Raw genomic sequence first — 21,562 nt, forward strand, 5'->3', positions numbered from 1 at the left:
GTCCCCAACCTGTTTGGCACCAGGGACCAGTATCGTGGAAGACAGTTTTCCCATGGACAGGGTCGGGAGGATGGTTTCGGGATGAAACTGTTCTACCTCAAATTTTCAGTCATTGGGTTCTCATGAGGAGTATGCAACCTAGATCCCTTGCATGCACAGTTCACAATAGTGTTTGTGCTGCTATGAGAATCTAATGCCACTGCTGATCTGACAGGAGGTGGAGCTCAGGCCCTAATGGTCCCGTGCTGCTCACCTCCTGCTGTGTTGTCCTTGGCCTGGGGGTTGGGGACACCTGCTTTAAACTATAGACATCATTTGTATTTCTTCAGTTTCACTAATGTCCCTTTTCTGTTGCCAGATCCAATCCAGGATCCCACACTGCATTTAGTTGTTAGGTCTCCCTAGTTTTCTTAAGTCTATGACAATTCTTCAGTCTTTTTTCTTTCATGACCATGACACTTTTGAAGAAAACTGGACAGTATTTTGTAGAATATCTCTCACTTTGGGTTTGTTTCAGGTTTCTCAAGATTAGATTAAGGTTATGACTTTTTGGGAGGAATACCACAGAAGTGATGGTGACCTTCTTAGTACATTATATCAGGGGGTACATGATAGTGATATATCTTAATACTGGTAATGTCAGCCTTGATTGTTTGGTTAAGATGGTATCTGCCTGTTTCTTCCATTGTAAAGTTACTTTTTTCCTCTTTATAGTTAATAAATATCTTAGGGGAGATGCTTTGAATCTATGCAAATATACTATTTCTTCTCAAACTTTTGTTTACTATTTTAGCATCTATCAGTGTATCTTGCCTGCAAATTTGTATATGTGGTATTTTGGTGGTTTTCTCTTTTGTTCATTCATTATAGATTTATGAATGTAAGTTCTTCTATAAGGGGCCAGTGTGGTGGCTCACAACTGTAATCCCAGCACTTTGGGAGGCCGGGGTGGGAGGATCACTTGAGGTCAGGAATTTGAGGCCAGCCTGGGCAACATAGTGAGACCCCGTATCTAAAAAAAAAAAAATCAGCTGGGCATGTTGGCATATGCCTGGAATCCCAGCTACTTGGGAGGCCGACATAGGAAGATTGCTTGAGCCAGGGAGGTTGAGGCTGTGGTCAGCTGTGATTGCACCACTGCATTCCAGCCTGGATAACAGAGTGAGACACTGTCTCTAAAAAATAAAAACTCTTCTGTAAGGCAGAGCTGATCCTCTTCCCCCACTTACTTATTTATTTATTTATTTAGAGATCCTCCCGCTTCAGCTTCCCAAAGTGTGAGGATTCTAGGAGTGAGCCACTATACTTGGCTTCACTTATTTATTTATATCAATATGGACTCATAGAATATTTAGTTTATTCTATGAGTTATAATCCACTACTGTCATTACAGATTTGTTGGTCAAAGTATTCCAGCCTTGGGAGATCTTTCATGTTGGCTGTACCCTTGTGATGTGCTCCTACCATTTTTTTTTTTTTTGAACACTTACTTTCTGACACTGTATATCTTTTGGCACTGCAAGATGCTTATGTTGTGTTTTCCCTGCCCCAGGCTTGGAATCAACCACTTTCCCAGGGAGCCCTGGTTCTTTCAATTGAAGGATGATATTTAGAAACCCAGGTGTGTGTGCTAGGTATATTTGCAACTGGGATGTCATTGTTTTTAGGCTTTCTCAACAGACAAGACTAGAAAAATATATGTTCACACATACAACATACATATGTCTATTTATTTTCCCACACAAACACACATATCTATATTTATTTCTCTATCTCTATCTATATATCTATAAAAAAATGAATACTGATACTTCTGATTCCAGTCCAACACCACAAGGCTTATTCTAGCTTTTCTTCTTTCCTTATTTTTTCTATTTCTCATTATCTACAATATATTTACTTATTTCTTAATCCCATAATTTATATATAAAGTTGTGTTAGTGCATTTAAAAAAGGTAGACTTTTTTAGAAAATTAGCATATTTCATTATTGTTAGTAGTTTATATTACTACCTTTTCCCTCCAGGCTGCTAGTGGAAATAAGTTACCAAAAGGATAAGAGCTTTGATGGATATAGGGAGAAGATACTAATACATGTTGAATTTAAAGTGTTTGGCCTGGGCCTGGCGGGTTGGCTCATGCCTATAATCCCAGCACTTTAGGAGGCCAAGGCGGGTGGATCACTTGAGGTCAGGACTTCAAGACCAACCTGGCCAAGATGGTAAAAGCCCATTTCTACTGAAAATACGAAAATTAGCTGGGTATGGTGGTGCATTTTTGTAATCCCAGCTACTTTGGAGGCTGAGGTGGGAGGATTGTTTGAACCCAGGGGCGGAGATTGCAGTTAGCTGAGGTTGTGCCACTGTACTTCAGCCTGGGAAACAGAACGAGACTCTGTCTCAAAAAAAAAAAAAAAAAAAAAAAAAGCATTTGAAGTGTTTGGCTGGGCGTGGGAGCTCATGCGTCTAAACCCAGCACTTAGGGAGGCCAAGGTGGGAGGATTGCTTGAGCCCCGGAGCCCAGGAATTCGGGACTAGCCTGGGCAACAAAGTAAGACCCTGTGTCTGCAAAAAATAAAAAAATAAGTCAGATATGATGGTGCATGCCTGTGGTCCCAGCTACACAGGAGGCTGATGCAGGAAGATTGCCTGGGCCCAAGAGGTAGAAGCAGAAGTAAGTTGAGTCACTACACGCCAGCCTAGGTGACAGAGCGAGACCCTGTCTCGAATAAATAAACACATGTTTAAGAAATATTTCTAAAATGACACTAGATTGTTGTAGAGATATTCTAAAGTTCAATTAAACAAAAAGAAGACCACCCAGACACAACCAGAATTAATAATTTGGTGTGTATCCTTCCAGTTTATTTGTCTCTTTATAAGAAACAAATATTAAAAAATAGAAAACCACAAAATACTGTCTTGTAATCTTTTTTCCTACTTACCTATATATCATGAACATTATTTTCTGAAATCTAATTGATTAAAGCATTGGTCAGTAGATATTTATTGGGTATTCAACATGTATTGGACACTGTGTGAGGCATAAGTACCAGGGAAACAGTGGTGAACATTTTTTTCTTTGACTTTTATTTAAGTTTGGGGTACACGTGCAGGATGTGTAGGATCGTTGCATAGGTAAATGTGCACCATGGTGGTTTGCTGCAAGAACAACCCATCACCTAGATATTAAGGCCAGCATCCATTAGCTATTCTTCCTGATGCTCCCTCTACCCGTCTGACAGGCCCTGGTGTGTGTTGTTCCCCCGTTGTGTCCATCTGTTCTCATCATTCAGCTCCCACTTAAAAGTAAGAACATGCATTGTTTGGTTTTCTGTTTCTGCGTTAGTTTTGGCTTCCAACTCCATCCATGTCCCTGCAAAAGACATGATTGTGTTCCTTTTTATGGCTGCATAGTATTCTATGTATATATGTTTTATATTTTCTTTATTCAGTCTATCATTGATGGGGATTTGGGTTGATTCCATGTCTTTGCTATTGTGAATAGTGTTGCAGCAAACATGTGCATGCATATATCTTTGTAATAGAATGATTTATATTCCTTTGGGTATATACCCAGTAATGGTGTTGCTGGGTCAAATGGTATGTTTGCCTCTAGGTCTTTGAGGAATCACCACACTATCTTCCACAATGGTTGAACTAATTTACAATCCCAGCAGTGGTGTAAAAGTGTTCCTTTTTCTCTGCAACATTGCCAGCATCTGTTGTTTTTTGACTTTTTAATAATAGCCATTCTGAGTGGTGTGAGATAGTGTCTCATTGTCATTTTGATTTGCATTTCTCTAATGATCAGTGATGTTGGCCACATGTGTGTCCTCCTTTATGAACTGTTTGTTCATATCGTTTGCCCACTTTTTAATGGGGATGTTTTTTCTTATAAATTTATGTTCCTTGTAGACTCTGGATATTAGACTTTGTCAGATGGATAGACTACAAAATTTTTCTCCCAATCTGTAGGTTGTCTGTTCACTCTTTTGCTGTACAGAAGTTCCTTAGTTTAATTAGATCCCATTTATCAATTTTTGCTTTTATCGCAATTGCTTTTGGCATTTTTGTTATGAGATATTTGCCTGTGCCTATGTCCTGAATGGTACTGCCTTGATTTTCTTGTAGGGTTTTTATAGTTTTGTGTTTTACATTTAAGTCTTTAATCCATCTTGAATTAATTTTTTATTTTATTTTATTTTATTTTATTTTATTTTATTTTTTTTTTTACCATTTCCAGTATTCTTTATTCTTTTTTTTTTTTCCATAATTTTTTTTTTTATTATACTTTAGGGTTTTAGGGTACATGTGCACAATGTGCAGGTTTGTTACATATGTATCCATGTGCCATGTTGATTTCCTGCACCCATTAACTCATCATTTAGCATTAAGTGTATCTCCTAATGCTGTCCCTCCCCCCTCCCCCAACCCCACAACAGTCCCCGGAGTGTGATGTTCCCCTTCCTGTGTCCATGAGTTCTCATTGTTCAATTCCCACCTATGAGTGAGAACATGCGGTGTTTGGTTTTTTGTCCTTGCGATAGTTTACTGAGAATGATGTTTTCCAGTTTCATCCATGTCCCTACAAAGGACCTGAACTCATCATTTTTTATGGCTGCATAGTATTCCATGGTGTATATGTGCCGTATATGGTATAAGGAAGGTGTCCAGTTTCAATTTTTTACTTATGGCTAGCCAGTTCTCACAGCACCGTTTATTAAACAGAGCATTATTTCCCCATTGCTTGTTTTTGTCAGGTGTGTCAAAGATCAGATGGTTGTAGGTGTGTGGTCTTATTTCAGAGTTCTCTATTCTGTTCCATTGATCTGTTCCATTGATTCTGTTCCAGGAATGCGTGGTATGGCGTGATGGTTGTGTAGATAAAATAGTAATTTTGACAAGAATCTGGAGTACTTCACTAGGGAGAGAAGGAAGAGCATTCTAGATTGTGGGAAGAGTATATGCAAAGGTTTAGAGATATAAAGTAATATGGTGTGTTTGAAGAAGGTTGATTCATTCAGTGTGGTTGAGTTGTAGTTTTGATGTGATGTGATGTGATGTGAAAGAGCCCAAATGGTAAAGAGTTTTACAATTGTAAAGAGTTTTATCTGTAAGTAATGGCTACCATTGCTGAATTTTAAGTATTGCAGCCATAATTAGGTTTTATGTATTAGAGAACTGTGGGGCTGACATTTGAAAGATTAAAAGGGGAAGAGACAGCAGACAAGAGAATAGTTAGGAAGCTCTTGTGATTTTTCATTTGACTTTCAGAGTCAAGGAGAGGTTTCTTGTAAATAAAATTATATTTAATTGCATATAAATTAAGCACTGAATTTAAAACTCTTTAAAACTGTTAGCAAATTATTGATGCAGGGTAATATAGTGGTTCTGTTAGCTGAATTAGCTCTTGTATATAGTTCAATTAAACTAATTATTTTCTCATCCTATTTTCAGATAAGAAAGATGTTAAATGCAAAACCAGAGGAGGTCCATGTTCAATCACCACTGTCCAAATTCAGAAGCTCAGAACGCTGGACTCTCCCTTTGCAGGTGGTAAATAAGATTAATTTATTTTAAGTATACAGTTTTATTTGGTATGTTTAAAATGTTGTAATAAAACTGAATGTCTATTTTCTGATACGTCCCTTTTTTGGTTTTCTTGTGTTATTTAATTGCAGAGTTTAGTTCACTTTTGGCATGTTGAAATGATACTTTGAGGTTAGGCTCTTCAGTTTAAAACTATGTATATATAATTATGCATAATTGATTTCTTCATGAAATTTAAATCTTTTTTTTTTTTTTTTGAGACGGAGTCTCGCTCTGTTGCCCAGGCTGGAGCGCAGTGGCGCAATCTCGGCTCACTGCAAGCTCCACCTCCCGGGTTCACGCCATTCTCCTGCCTCAGCCTCTCGGAGTAGCTGGGACTACAGGCACCCGCCACCACGCCTGGCTAATTTTTGGGTTTCACCGTGGTCTCGATCTCCTGACCTCGTGATCCACCCGCCTTGGCCTCCCAAAGTGCTGGGATTACAAGCGTGAGCCACCGTGCCCGGCCAGGGCATTTAGGTTCTTTAGAGTCAGGGTCTGTGTTGCTCACACTGGAGTGCAGTGGCACAATCATAGCTCATTGAATCCTTGAACTCCTGGGCTCAAGTGATCTTGCTGCCCAGCCTCCCGAGTAGCTGGGAATACAAGCAGATGCCTGGCTACTTAAAATTTTTTTCTGTTGAGGTGGGATCTTGGTATGTTGCCTAGGCTTGTCTTGAACTTCTGGCCTTAAGCAGTCTTCCTACTTTGGTCTGCCAGAGTGCTGGGATTAGAGGCATGAGCCATTGTGCCTGGCTTTGGAATGTGGAAGTCCAAGATGAAGGTGCTGGCAGGGTTGACTTCTGAGGCCTCTTTACTTGGATTGCAGATGGCTGTCTTCTCTCTGTGTTTTCACATGCCTTTTCTCTGGGCACACGTATCCCTAGTGTCTCTTCTTCTTATAAGGACATTAGTCCTATTGGATATGGACTCCACCCACGTGACCTCATTCAACCCCTTTTAAGGCTCTGTCTCTGCATACAGTCACACTGGGAGTTGGGGCTTCAACATATGAATTATGGAGGAATACAATTCAGTCCATAACTGTAGCATTTATTTTAGGATAACATGTTTTAAGTAATGTTAAATATGTATATTTTTGGTTACAAGAAAAATTAACCCTTATTTATTTACTTATGTTTTTTTGAGACAGGTTGTTGCTCTGTCACCCAGGCTGGAGTGCACTGGCGCACTCACGGCTCATTGCAGCCTCAGCTTCCTGGGCTCAAGCTGTCCTCCCACCTCAGCCTCCTGAGTATCTCGGATTAGAGGCATGCGCCACCATGCTTAGCTAGTTTCTAAAATTTTTTTCCAGAGACAAAGTTTTGCTATGTTGCTTAGGTGATCCTCCCACCTCAGCCTTCTGAAGCGCTGGGGTTACAGGCGTGAGCCCCTGCACTTGGCCCTATTAACCATTTTTTTTTTTTTTTTTTGAGATGGCGTTTTGCTCTTGTTGCCCAGGCTGGAGTGCAATGGCATGATCTTGGCTCACCGCAACCTCTGCCTTCCGGGTTCAAGCGATTCTCCTGCCTCAGCCTCCTCAGTAGCTGGGATTACTGGCAAGCGCCACCACGCCTGGCTAATTTTGTGTTTTTTAGTAGAGGTGGGGTTTCTCCATGTTGGTCAGGCTGGTCTCGAACTCCTAACCTCAGGTGATCCACCTGCCTTGGCCTCCCAAAGTGCTGGGATTACAGGCCTGAGGCACCATGCCCGGCCTCCTATTAACCATTTTTAAAATTTGTTCTTAGAGGAGAGATTTGTCCTCAGTATTTTTTGCTTAAAATTAGTGTAAAAGAACATTTAGAAATTTTGTTATTAAATAATACATTTGTTGGTTTGTATTGGATACAAAAAGTACATAAAATGGGAAACAATAAAGGAGACCAGGTGACTTCTGTTTACTTAAAAAGAAAATAATATATTTGCATAAGGTTAGAAAATTTGGGCTGTGTATAAAAGTACAAGGTGGGCTGTGTGTGGTGGCTCACACTTGTTATCCTAGCACTTTGAGAGGCTGAGGTGGGAGGATCTCTTGAGCCCAGGAGTTGGAGACCAGCCTAGGAAATATAGCGAGATCCTCTTTCTACTAAAAATTAAAAAATAAGCTAGGCATGGTCTTGTGCACCTGTAGTTCCAGCTACTCAGGAGGCTGAGGTGGGAGGATCCTTTGAGCCCAGGAGTTCAAGATTAAAGAAAGCTATGATTGTGCCACTGTACTCCAGCCTGGGAAACAATGAGACCCTGTCTCAAAATATATATATATATATAAAATGAAGCAAATAAAATCTCGTTCTGTCCTTTTTCTCTAAAGGCAACCACTATTAATGAGTTTTTTTCATTTATTTCTAGAAAAAAAGCGTATTTCCATATATATGGGTTTATACTGTTTTTTGATATTCGCAAAAGTTGAGTGATACTTAAATTTTGGGAAATCGACATCCTGTTTGTGATTGGAATTGGCACATGTCAACCTTACTGTGCTCTGTGCTTGGCTTAAAGTTCACCGTATTTGCTAAATATTTGCTCATACTTTGTGTAGTGTTTGAGGCTGTGCAAGTATCTTGCCACATTTCCACTACTCAGCTTTTTTGTTGTTGTTTTTAGTGGTTTTCAATGGAAGAGAAAGGAATAAATGCCCCTTTCCATAGTCTTTAGGAGAATTTTAACTCATCTATTGATTTGTTTGTGATTTTTATTGACGTATAGTTACATTAAACAGGCAATCTTAAGTGTAAAGTTAGATGAGCTCTGACTAGAGTAACATATTGTCATGCTCCAGAAATTTTCCTTGTTTTCATTTTATCTTTTAAAAAAATCAAAAGAATTTAATATATTTTTAATTAATTCATTTTTCTTTTTTATGTGACTCAAGTATATGACTCAACCATTGTGTCTTTTCCTCTTCTGTTGCTTGTACCTCTACCATGATTCTGGCAACCATTCTTCTGATTTCTGTTTCCATAGTTTTGCCTGTTCTTAAATTTCATAAAAATGGAATCACATAATAGGTACTCTTTTGTGTTTGGCTTCTTTTTATTCAGTATAATATTGCTAACATTTATCCATGTTTTGCATCTGTCACTGGTTTGTTTCTTTTTATTGCTATGTAATATTCCATTATGTGAATATATCATGGTTTATTTAATTCTCTATTGACTGACTTTTAGGCTCTTTTTTTTTTTTTTTTTGAGACGGAGTTTCTCCCTTGTTGCCCAGGCTGGAGTGCAATGGCACGATCTTGGCTCACCACAACCTCTGCCTCCCGGATTCAAGCAATTTCTCCTGCCTCAGCCTCCTGAGTAGCTGGGATTACAGGCATGCACCACCACATCCCGCTAGTAGAGATGGGGTTTATCCATGTTGGTCAGGCTGGTCTTGAACTCCTGACCTCAGGTGATCCGCCCACCTCGGCCTCCCAGAATGCAGGGATTACAGGCGTGAACCACTGTGCTCGGCCTGGGCGTGGTTTTAATTTGCATTTTTGTGATGACTAATGATGTTAAAAACATTTTCTGTGGCTGTTAGGTGGAGTGTTCTGTAGATGTCTATTAGGTCCAGTTAATCACGTCCGAGTTTAAGTGAGAGTCTCTTTGTCAGCTTTCTGCCTCAGTGATCTGTCTAATGCTGTCAGTGGGGTGTTGAAGTCTTTCACTATTATGATGTGTTTGCCTAACTTTTTTGTAGGTCATGCAAAACTTGTTTTATGAATCTGGGTGTACCAATAGTGGGTGCATATATAATTAGATAGTTAAGTCTTTTTGTTGGATTTTACCATTTATCATTATGTAATACCTATCTTTGTCTTTCTTAATTGTTATTTGTTTAAAGTCTATTTTATCTGATACAAGAATAGTGGCTCTTGCTCTTTTTTATTTTCTATTTGCATGGTAGATCTGTCTCTATCCCTTTACTTTGAGCCTGTGAATGTTGTTACATGTGAGATGGGTATCTTGAAGATAGCAGATGGTTGGGTCTTGTCTTTTTATCCACCTTGACACTCCATGTCTTTTAAGAGGGACGTGTAGCCATTTATACTCAGGATTAGGATTAGTATTGATATGTGATATTTTGATCCTGTCATTACGTTGTTGGTTGTTGTATAGACTTGATTGTATGGTTGCTTTATAGTGTCTGTGGGCTATGTGCTTAAGTGTATTTTTGTGGTAGTAGGTGTCATTCTTCTGATTCCATGTTTAATACTCCCTTAAGGACCTCTTTCTTGTAAGGCTGGTGTAGTTGAAGCAAATTCCCTCAGTATTTGCTTGTCTTAGAAGGATTTCATTTCTCTTTCACTTATGAGTGTTAGGCTGGTAGGACATGAAATTCTTAGTTGGAATATCTTTTCTTTAATGTTGCCTAAAAGAAGCCCCCAGTCTCTTCTGGTTTGCAAGGTTTCTGCCAAGAAGTCTGCTGCTAGCCTGATGGGAGTTCCTTCTGTACGTGACCTGACCCTTCTCTCTAGCTGCCTTTAAGATTTTTTCTTTTGCGTTGACTTTGGTGATTTGATGACGATGTGCCTTGGGGATGGAGTCTCTCTCTGTCGCCAGGCTGGAGTACAGTGGCGCGATCTTGGCTCACTGCAACCTCTGCCTCCTAGGTTCAAGCAATTCTCCTGCGTCAGCCTCCCGAGTAGCTGGGACTACAGGTGCATGCTGATATGCCTGGCTAATTTTTTGTGTTTTAGTAGAGAAGGTTTCACTGTGTTGCCCAGGCTGGTCTCGAACTTCTGAGCTCAGGCAATCCACCTGCCTCGGCCTCCCAAAGTGCTGGGATTGCAGGCGTGAGCCACCGTACCTGGCCTGCATGTCAACCTTTCTGTTGTGATTAGGGAAATTTTTGTGAACCATATCCTTAAATATATTTTCCAGTTTGCTTATTCTCTCCCATTCTTTCCCAGGAATGCCAGTGAGTGACAGATTTAGTCTCTTTACATAATCTTTTATAGATTATCCCTCCACTGATGAAATGTTTCTATACCTATAAAACTCTGAAGACTCTGCCAAAGGGTTCCTAGAACTGATAAAGAACTTTAGCAACCTTTCAGGATACAAAATCGATGTAGAAAAAATCAGTAGCATTTCTAGACACCAGATAATGTCCAGGCTGAGAATCAAATCAAGAACACAATCCCATTTGCAGTAGCCACAAAGAAAATGAAATACCTAGGAGTACAGTTGACCAAGAAGGTGAAAGAGTCTACAAGAACCACAGAACACTGCAGAAAAAAATCAGAGGTGACACAAATAAATGGAAAAACAATCCATGCGCATGGATTGGAAGCGTCAACGTCACAAAAATGACCATACTGGCCCAAAGCAGTCTACAGATTCAGTGCTATTCCTATGATACTACCAATGTCATTTTTTGGAGAATTAGAAGAAACTATTCTAAAATTCATATGGAGCAAAAAAGAGCCCAAATAGCTAAAAGAATCCTAAACAAAAATAATAAAGCTGGAGGCATCACAGTACCTGACTTCAAATTATAAGCCCACAGTAACCAAAATAGCATGGTACAGGTATAAAAACAGACACATAGAGCAATGGAGAAGAATAGAAAACTCAGAAATAATGCTGCACACCTACAACCATCTGATCTTTGAAAGGCTGACAAAAACAAGTAATGGGGAAAGGATTCCCTATTTAATAAATGCTGCTGGGACAGCTGGCTAGCCATATGCAACAGAATGAAACTGGACCCTTACCTTTTACCATATACAAAAATTAACTCAAGATGGATTAAAGATTTAAATGTAAAACCTCAAACTATAAAAATCTTAGGAAAAATATTTAGGAAATACCCTTCTTGTTATCAGCCTTGGCAAATAATTTTTGGCTAATTCCCCAAAAGCAATTGTAACAAAAACAAAATTGACAAATGAAACTTAATTTAATTAAAGAGCTTCTGCACAGCAAAAAACCAAAGAAACAAAGTCCCTAAGGAATGGGAGAAAATATTCACAAACTATGCCTCTGACAAAGGTCTAATATCCAGATTCTATAAGGAACTTAAACAAATCAACACATGAAAAACCAATAACCTTATTAAAAAATAGGCAAAGGACATGAACAGATATTTCTCAAAAGAAGACATACAGGTGCTCAGAATTCCTATGAAAAAGTGCTCATCGTGACTAATCATCAGGGAAATACAAATCAAAACCACAGTGAGATACCATCTTACACCAATCAGAATGACTGTGATTAAAAAGTGAAAAAACAGATGCCGGCAAGACTATGGAAAAAAGAGAACACTTATATACTGTTTGTGGGCATGTAAATTAGTTCAGCCACTGTGGAAAGCAGCTTGGAGGTTTCTCAAAGAACTTAAAGCAGAGCTACCATTTGAACCATCAATGCTATTACTGGGTATATATCCAAAAGAAAATAAATAGTTTTTCCAAAAAGACACATGCAGTTAAATGTTCATCATTGAGCTATTCATAATAGCAGAAACATGGAATCAACCTAGGTACCCATCAATGGTGGATTGGATAGAGAAAATGTGGTATTATACGTCATGGAATACTATGTAGCCATGAAAAAGAATGAAATAATGTCCTTTGCAGCAACATGGATGCAGCTGGAGGCTATTATCCTATGCAAATTAATGCAGGAACAGAAAACCAAATAGTACATTTTCTCATTTATAAGTGGTAAACACTGAGCACACATGGACATAAAGATGGGAACAACAGATGCTGGGGACTACTAGAGGAGTTAGGGAGAGATGGGGGAATAGGTTAAAAAACTGCATATTAGGTACTATATTCACTACCTGGGTGATGGGATCTGCACCACCACCCCAGCACCACTCAATATACCCATATAAGAAACCTCCACATGTACCCCCTGTATCTAAAATAAAATTTGAAATAAAAAAACCCATCTCTATAAAAAAAATACAAAAAACTAGCCAGATGTGACCCATGACTGTAATCCCAGTTACTCACATGGCTGAAGTGGGAGGATCTCTTGAGCCTGGGAGGTGGAGGTTGCACTGAGCTGAGATTGTGCCACTGCACTGCAGTCTAGGCAACAGAGTGAGACCCTATCTCAAAAAAGAAAAAAAATCCTCAGATTTGAAAATAAAACCTTTTCAGATGTTGATTACCAATTTTTTTTTTATTATTATACTTTAAGTTTTAGGGTACATGTGCACAACGTGCAGGTTTGTTACATATGTATACATGTGCCATGTTGGTGTGCTGCATTCGATGTCTTCTTTTGTGAAATGTCTTTTAAATTTTTTTGCACTTTAAAAAACAAATTTTTCTGTTTTTGTTTATTCATTTATTTAATTTTTTTTGGTGGAGATGGGGTCTTGCTGTGTTGCCCAGGCTGGTCTTAAACTCCTGGCCTCAAGTGATCCTCCCACCTTGGCCTCCCAAAATTCCGAGATTACAGGTGTGAGCTGTTGTACCTGGCCTAAAATAAATTTCCTTGTTGATTAATTTAGAATTACGTTCATCCATCTTATTCTCTGAATTTTGATAAATGTATACACATTGCAACTACCATCATAATAAAGATGTGTGTGGGTGTATGTGAGTGAGAGAGAAAGAGAGAGAGGGAGAGAGAGAGAGAGGAAATTTGTATACTCATACCTTAGAGATACTGCTGGTTTGGTTCCACATCACTGCACTAAAGCAAATATTGCAGCAAAGCGTCATCTGATTTTTTTTTTTTTGTGGTTTCACAGTATATACAAAAGTTATGTTTACACTATACTGTAATCTATTAAGTGTGTAATAACATATCTAAAAATGTACATACCTTCATTAAAAAATACTTTACTGCTTAAATATTCTATCCATCTTCTGAGCCCTCAGCAAATCATTGTATTGCCACTTGAGCATGGCTCAAAGTTGCCTCAAAATTGATGGCTACTGACTGATCAGGGAGGTGGTCACTGCTGAAGGTTGGGATGGCTGTGACAATTTCTTAAAATAAGACAACAATGAATTTTTCCACTTTGATAGACTCTTCTTTTCATGAAAGATTTATCTGTATTGTGCCATGCTGTTTGACAGCATTTTATTTACAGTAGAACATCTTTCAAAATTGGAGTCACAGTAGAACTTCTCTCAAACCCTGCCACTGCTTTATCAACTAAACTTATGTGACATTCTAAATCGTTTGTTGTCATTTCAGCAATGTTCACAGCATCTTCACTAGAACTAGATTCCATCCAAGAAACTACTTTCTTTTAAAAAAGAAGCAACTCCTCATCTGTTTAAGTTTTTGCATAAGGTTGTAGCAATTCTGTCCTATCTTCAGGCTCCACTTTTTTTTTTTTGAGACGGAGTCTCCCTTTGTCACCCAGGCTGGAGTGCAGAGGTGTGATCTCGGCTCACTTGCAACCTCCGCCTCCCAGGTTCAAGCGATTCTCCCGCCTCAGTCTCCTGAGTGACTGGTACTACAGGCATGCACCACCATGCCTGGCTAATTTTTATATTTTTAGTAAAGACGAGGTTGCATCATGTTGGCCATGCTGGTCTCGAACTGCTGACCTCAGGTGATCCACCTGCCTCAGCCTCCCAAAGTGCTGGGATTACATGCATGAGCCACCATGCCCGGCCCAGGCTCCACTTACAATTTTAGTTCTCTTGCTGCTTCCACCACATCTGCAGTTACTTCCTCCACTGAGGTCTTCAACCCCTCCAAAGTATCCATAAGGGTTGCAGTCAGCTTCTTCCAAACTCATGTTAATGTTGATATTTTGACCTTCACCCATGAATAACAAATGTTGTTAATGGCGTCTACAATGGTAGATCCTTTCCAGAAAGTTTTCAGTTTACTTTGCCCAGATCCAGCAGAGGAATCACTATATATGGTAGCTATTTGATGTATTTCTTAAATTATAAGACTTGAAAGTTGAAGTTACTCCCTGATCCATGGGTTGCAGAATAGATGCTGTGTTAGCAGGCATGAAAACAACATTAATCTCCTTGTACATCTCCATCAGCACTCTTAAGTAACAAGGTGCATTGTTAATGAGCAGTAATATTTTGAAAGGAATCTTAAAAAATTTTTTTTTCTTTACTTTTAAGCTCCGTTGGATTTGAGGACTCTCTTTCTGAGTAGTAGTTCTCAAAGCTTAAAAGATTCAGAAAGTCATGCTGTAACAGATGTTCTGTCATCCAGGCTTTCTTGTTCCATTTCTAGAGCACAAGCAGAGTAGATTTGGCATAATTCTTAAGGGGCCTAGAATTTTTCATATGGTAAATGAGCATTGGCTTCAACTTTAAGTTACTAGCTGCATTAGCCCCTAACAAGAGAGTTATCCTGTTGTTTGAAGCTTTGAAGCCAGGCATTGACTTCTCCTCCTTGGCTATGGAAGTCCTGGATGGTATCTTCTTCCAATAGAAGGCTGTTTCATCTACTTTGAAAATGTATTGTTTAGTGTAGCGACCTTCAGCAATTATCTTAACTAGATCTTCTAGATAGCTTGCTGTAGCTTCTGCATCAGCACTTCCTGCTTCACCTTGCAATTTTATGTTATGAATATGGCTTCTTTCCTTCAACATCATGAACCAACCTCTGCTAGCTTCAGACTTTTGTTTTGCAACTTCCTTACCTCTCTCAGCCTTCATAGAATTGAAGAGAGTTAGGATCTTACTTTGGATTAGATTTTGGCTTAAGAGAACATTGTGGCCGGTTTGATGTTCTATCCAGACCACTAAAACTTTCCCTATCAGCAGTAAGACTGTTTTGCTTTCTTATCATTGGTGTGCTCACTGGAGTTGCACTTTTAGTTTCCTTCAAGAATTGCTCCTTTGCATTCAGAACTTTGCTAACTGGTGCACAAGTCATAGCTCTTGGCCTGTCTCGACTTTCATCATGGCTTCCTCACTAAACTTAATCATTTTTAGTTTTTGATTTAGAGTGAGACACTTAAGACTCTTCCTTTCACTTTGAATACTTAGAGGCTACTGTAGGGTTATTAATTGGACTAATATCAATATCCTTGTGTCTCAGATAATAGGTAGGCCCTAGGAAGAGAGAAACTGAAAAATGACCAGTTGTTGGAGCAGCAGAACACCTGCATTTATTAACTTTGCTATCTTACGTGGATACAGTTGGTTGCACCCCAAAACCGTTACAGTAGTAACATCAAATGATCAGAGATTGCCATAACAGATGCAATAATAATGAAAAAATTTGAAATATTGTGAGAATTAGAAAAATGTGTCAGAGAGACATAAGTGTGCATGTGTTGGAGAAATGTTGTTGATAGACTTGTCCGGTGCAGGATTGCCACAATCCTTCAATTTGTTAAAAATGTAATATCTGGGCTGGGTGCGGTAGCTCACACCTGTAATCCCAGCACTTTGGGAGGCCGAGGCGGGCGGATCATGAGGTCAGGAGATCGAGACCATCCTGGCTAACATGGTGAAACCCCGTCTCTACTAAAAATACAAAAAATTAGCTGGGTGTGGTGGTGGGCGCCTGTAGTCCCAGCTACTCGGGAGGCTGAGGCAGGAGAATGGTGTGAGCCCCGGAGGCGGAGCTTGCAGTGAGCTGAAATTGTGCCACTGCCCTCCAGCCTGGGCGACAGAGCGAGACTCTGTCTCAAAAAAAAAAAAAAAAGTAATATCTGATAAGCACAACAAATAAAGCAAAGCACAATAAAACAAGGTATGCCTATATTTACTTATAGTTTTTTTGATGTGTTTACAGTAGTATGAATTACAAAACTTGCATACACACATATAGTTATCACAACTAAAATATTAGGTCCATGACTTCAAAAAATATATTTGTGCTGTCCACTTTGTAGTAATTCCTCCTCTTACCCCTAACCTCTGGTGACATTGGTGTTTTTGTGCCTATAATTCTCCGTTTTCTAGAATGCCACATAAATACAATCATACAGTATGTAATGTTTTGAGAGTGGCTTTTTTCACTCAGTATAATGCCATTGAGATTGATCTCTGTCCTTGAAGGACATTTGGATTGTTTCCAAGTTTTGATGATTATGAATAAAGCTGCTATAAATATTCATAGGTTTTTATGTGAATATAAGTTTTAATTTCTCTGGGGTAAATAGGAGTGAAATTTCTAGATTATGTGGTAAATGTGTATTTAACTGTCAAACTGTTCTAGAGTGGTTGTAACATTTTACATTCCCACCAGTAATGAGTGGGATGAGATTTCTGGATGCTGTCTGTCTTTGGTAGTACTTGGTATTGTCAAGGTATATTTATTGGGTTGCCGCAAAAGTAATAACAGTTTTGCCACTAAAAGCAAAAACTGCAATTACATTAGCACCAATCTTATATTTCTTAAAATAATAGACTTTACTTTGTTGGAGGAGTTTTAGGTTTACAGAAAAATTGAGGGGAAAGTACAGAGAATTCCTATATATTCTTTTATAGCCTGTCACTCTTTTCCCCTAGTTTCTTCTACTACTATCTTACTGTGAAAGTTGTCAGAATCCAAATGGAGTCACTAATGTTAAAAAAGCCCTTAAAAGTAGAGCTGGGGAAGGCTTTCACACTTGTATGCCTGTTAACAAAAACTGTCACAGAAGACTCTGAAAACCACAACCTTGTACAAAGGCCATTACAGCCTTGCACAAAAAAATCTCTGCATGAATATTTGCACAACTGCCTGTCTAACCTTGTGTAGGGGTCACCCTTGTTAATGATTTTTGTAGCCAGGGTTACTTATTTTGAAACAGTTGTGTAAGCCTCCTCATATTTTACTTTAAGAACCTTTGTCTTTCTTTCCTCCCTGAAAACACATAGTTTACTATGACACATATATTCCCATTGTAATGCTCGACTCCCCAGTAAATATCTTCTTTTAGAGAGCTTCTCTGTTTTATAGGTACACATTATATTAGTGTGGTACATTTGTTCCAATTGATGAGCTGATATGAATATGTTATTATTTAACTAAAGTGTACAGTTTTACATGAGGGTTCACTCCTTGCATTGTATATTCTATAGATTTTGACAAATATGCAGTGACATGTGTCTGTCATTACAGTGTAGTACAGAAAAATGTTATGGCTCTAAAAATCCTCTATATCCTACTGATTTAAAAAATGTCCATCGTGTTTCCTTTTTCAGAATTCATATAATACTTGGAATCATAGCCTTTTCAGGTTGGCTTCTTTCAGTTAACAATATACTGTTAAGATCACTGCTTGTTTTCTAGTAGCTTATAGTTCATTTTATCTCAAAATTAAAAAAACGTACTTTTTCTCTTTTTTTTTTTTTTTTGAGACAATGTCTCGCTTTGTTGCCCAGGCTGGAGTGCAGTGGTTCAATCACAGTTCACTGCAGCCTCGATCTCCTGGGCTCAAGCCATCCTCCCACCTCAGCCTCCTGAATAGCTGGGACAACTGATGTGTGCCATCACACCTGGCTAATTTTTACTTTTTTTGTATAGATGGAGTCTCCCTATGTTGCCCAGGCTGGTCTCAAACAAACTCCTGGGCTTTAGCAGTCTGCCCACTTCACTCTCCCAAAGTGCTGGGATTATAAGCGTGAGCCACTCTGTCCAGCAAACAAAACAAAACGAAACAAAAAAAACCAAAAAAACACCTAGGTATATATCTATATACACTTTGTTTTTTTATAGCAGTTATTGGTTCATGGCAAAATTGAGCAGAAAGTACAGAGTTCACATATACCATCTGTCCCCCCTGGAGAGTCTCCCTGATATCCTTTTTTAAATTGCTAGACACATTCTAAAAGAGTTGTAACACTATCATTTCTTTTTATTGGTGAATAATATTCGATTGTGTACATGTATAACAGTTTGCCCATTCACCTATTGAAAAAACAACTTCTTGTTATGGGGGTGGAGCCAAGATGGCCGAATAGGAACAGCTCCGGTCTACAGCTCCCAGCCTGAGCGACACAGAAGACGGGTGATTTCTACATTTCTGTTTGAGGTACCGGTTTCATCTCACTAGGGAGTGCCAAACAGCGGGTGCAGGACAGTCGGTGAAGCGCACTGTGTGCGAGCCGAAGCAGGGAGAGGCATTGCCTCACTCAGGAAGCGCAAGGGGTCAGGGAGTTCCCTTACCTAGTCAAAGAAAGGGGTATCAGACGGCACCTGGAATATTGGGTCACTCCCACCCTAATGCTGCGCTTTTCCAACAGGCCTGGAAAACGGCACACTAGGAGATTGTGTCCCACATCTGGCTCGGAGGGTCCTATGCCCACGGAGTCTCCTGATTGCTAGCACAGCAGTCTGAGATCAAGCTGCAAGGCGGCAGCGACGCTGGGGTAGGGGCGCCCACCATTGCCCAGGCTTGCTTAGGTAAACAAAACAGCCGGGAAGCTTGAACTGGGTGGAGCCCACAACAGCTCAAGGAGGCCTGCCTGCCTCTATAGGCTCCACCTCTGGGGGCAGGGCACAGACAAAAACTCAGCAAGAACCTCCATAGACTTAAATGTCCCTGTCTGACTGACAGCTTTGAAGAGAGTAGTGGTTCTCCCAGCACGCGGCTGGAGATCTGAGAACGGACAGACTGCCTCCTAAAGTGGGTCCCTCACCCCGAGCAGCCTAACTGGGAGGCACCCCCCCAGTAGGGACAGACTGACACCTCACTCGGCCAGGTACTCCTCTGAGACAAAACTTCCAGAGGAACTATCAGACAGCTGAATTTGTGGTCTCACGAAAATCTGCTGTTCTGCAGCCACCGCTGCTGACACCCAGCCAAACAGGGTCTGGAGTGGACCTCTAGTAAACTCCAACAGACCTGCAGCTGAAGGTCCTGTCTGGTAGAAGGAAAACTAACAAACAGAAAGGACATCCACACCAAAAACCCGTCTGTACATCACCATCATCAAAGACCAAAAGTAGATAAAACCACAAAGATGGGGAAAAAACAGAGCAGAAAAACTGGAAACTCTAAAAAGCAGAGCACCTCTCCTCCTCCAAAGGAACGCAGTTCCTCACCAGCAACGGAACAAAACTGGATGGAGGATGACTTTGACGAGTTGAGAGAAGAAGGCTTCAGACGATCAAACTACTCTGAGCTACGGGAGGAAATTCAAAACAATAGCAAAGAAGTTAAAAACTTTGAAAAAAAATTAGAAGAATGATAACTAGAATAACCAATGGAGAGAAGGGCTTAAAGGAGCTGATGGAGCTGAAAGCCAAGTTTCGAGAACTACGTGAAGATTGCAGAAGCCTCCGTAGCAGATGCGATCAACTGGAAGAAAGGGTATCAGCGATGGAAGATGAAATGAAGCGAGAAGGGAAGTGTAGAGAAAAAAGAAATGAACAAAGCCTCCAAGAAATTTGGGACTATGTGAAAAGACCAAACCTACGTCTGATTGGTGTACCTGAAAATGACGGGGAGAATGGAACCAAGTTGGAAAACACTCTGCAAGATATTATCCAGGAGAACTTCCCCAATCTAGCAAGGCAGGCCAACATTCAGATTCAGGAAATACAGAGAACGCCACAAAGATACTCCTCGAGAAGAGCAACTCCAAGACACATAATTGTCAGATTCACCAAAGTTGAAATGAAGGAAAAAATGTTAAGGGCAGCCAGAGAGAAAGGTCGGGTTACCCACAAAGGGAAGCCCATCAGACTAACAGCTGATCTCTCGGCAGAAACTCTACAAGCCAGAAGAGAGTGGGGGCCGATATTCAACATTCTTAAAGAAAACGTACTGCACCACCTCCGGTTCACCCATTCCCTGCCTCACCTCTGATACTGGACTACAGGCCTCACACTCCCGACTATTTTTTGGTTTCACCGTGGTCTCGATCTCCTGACCTCGTGATCCGCCCGCCTCGGCCTCCCAAAGTGCTGGGATTACAAGCGTGAGCCACCGCGCCCGGCCCAACATTCTTAAAGAAAAGAATTTTCAACCCAGAATTACATATCCAGCCAAACTAAGCTTCATAAGTGAAGGAGAAATAAAATACTTTACAGACAAGCAAACGCTGAGTGATTTTGTCACCACCAGGCCTGCCCTAAAAGAGCTCCTGAAGGAAGCACTAAACATGGAAAGGAACAACCGGTACCAGCCCCTGCAAAAACATGCCAAATTGTAAAGACCATCAAGGCTAGGAAGAAGCTGCATCAACTAACGAGCAAAATAACCAACTAACATCATAGTGACAGGATCAGATTCACACATAAGAATATTAACTTTAAATGTAAATGGGCTAAATGCTCCAATTAAAAGACACAGACTGGCAAACTGGATAAGGATTCAAGACCCATCAGTGTGCTGTATTCAGGAAACCCATCTCACGTGAAGAGACACACATAGACTCAAAATAAAGGGATGGAGGAAGATCTATCAAGCAACTGGAAAACAAAAAAAGGCAGGGGTTGCAATCCTAGTCTCTGATAAAATAGACTTTAAACCAACAAAGATCAAAAGAGACAAAGAAGGCCATTACATAATGGTAAAGGGATCAATTCAACAAGAAGAGCTAACTATCCTAAATATATATGCACCCAACACAGGAGCACCCAGATTCATAAAGCAAGTCCTGAGTGACCTACAAAGGGACTTACACTCCCACACAATAATAATGGGAGATTTTAACACCCCACTGTCAACATTAAACAGATCAACGAGACAGAAAATTAACAAGGATATACAGGAATTGAACTCAGCTCTGCACAAAGTGGACCTAATAGACATCTACAAAACTCTCCACTCCAAATCAACAGAATATACATTTTTTTCAGCACCACACCACACCTATTCCAAAATTGACCACATAGTTGGAAGTAAAGCTCTCCTCAGCAAATGTAACAGAACAGAAATTATAACAAAGTGTCTCTCAGACCACAGTGCAATCAAACTAGAACTCAGGAATAAGAAACTCACTCAAAACTGCTCAACTACATGGAAACTGAACAACCTGCTCCTGAATGACTATTGGGTACATAATGAAATGAAGGCAGAAATAAAGATGTTCTTTGAAACCAACGAGAACAAAGACACAACATACCAGAATCTCTGGGACACATTCAA

General features: G+C 39.9%; 1 protein-coding gene across 10 annotated transcripts in view; it reads left to right on the plus strand.

Moving 5' to 3' along the window:
• The window catches only part of SENP7 (SUMO specific peptidase 7), a 187,914-nt gene that overhangs the window by 14,410 nt on the left and 151,942 nt on the right, over positions 1-21,562 (plus strand). For 6 of the 10 annotated variants that reach the window (XM_032150287.2, XM_032150290.2, XM_032150291.2 and 3 more), the window contains one exon: positions 5,459-5,557. In XM_032150287.2, the coding sequence (XP_032006178.1) occupies positions 5,459-5,557 (99 nt within the window). The remainder of the gene's footprint in view (positions 1-5,458; positions 5,558-21,562) is intronic. The other 4 variants (XM_032150288.2, XM_032150292.1, XM_032150295.2 and 1 more) reach the window with 1 other exon arrangement.

The sequence above is a fragment of the Hylobates moloch genome, unplaced genomic scaffold (assembly GCF_009828535.3).
Source record: "Hylobates moloch isolate HMO894 unplaced genomic scaffold, HMol_V3 SCAFFOLD_4, whole genome shotgun sequence".
NCBI lineage: Eukaryota > Metazoa > Chordata > Mammalia > Primates > Hylobatidae > Hylobates > Hylobates moloch.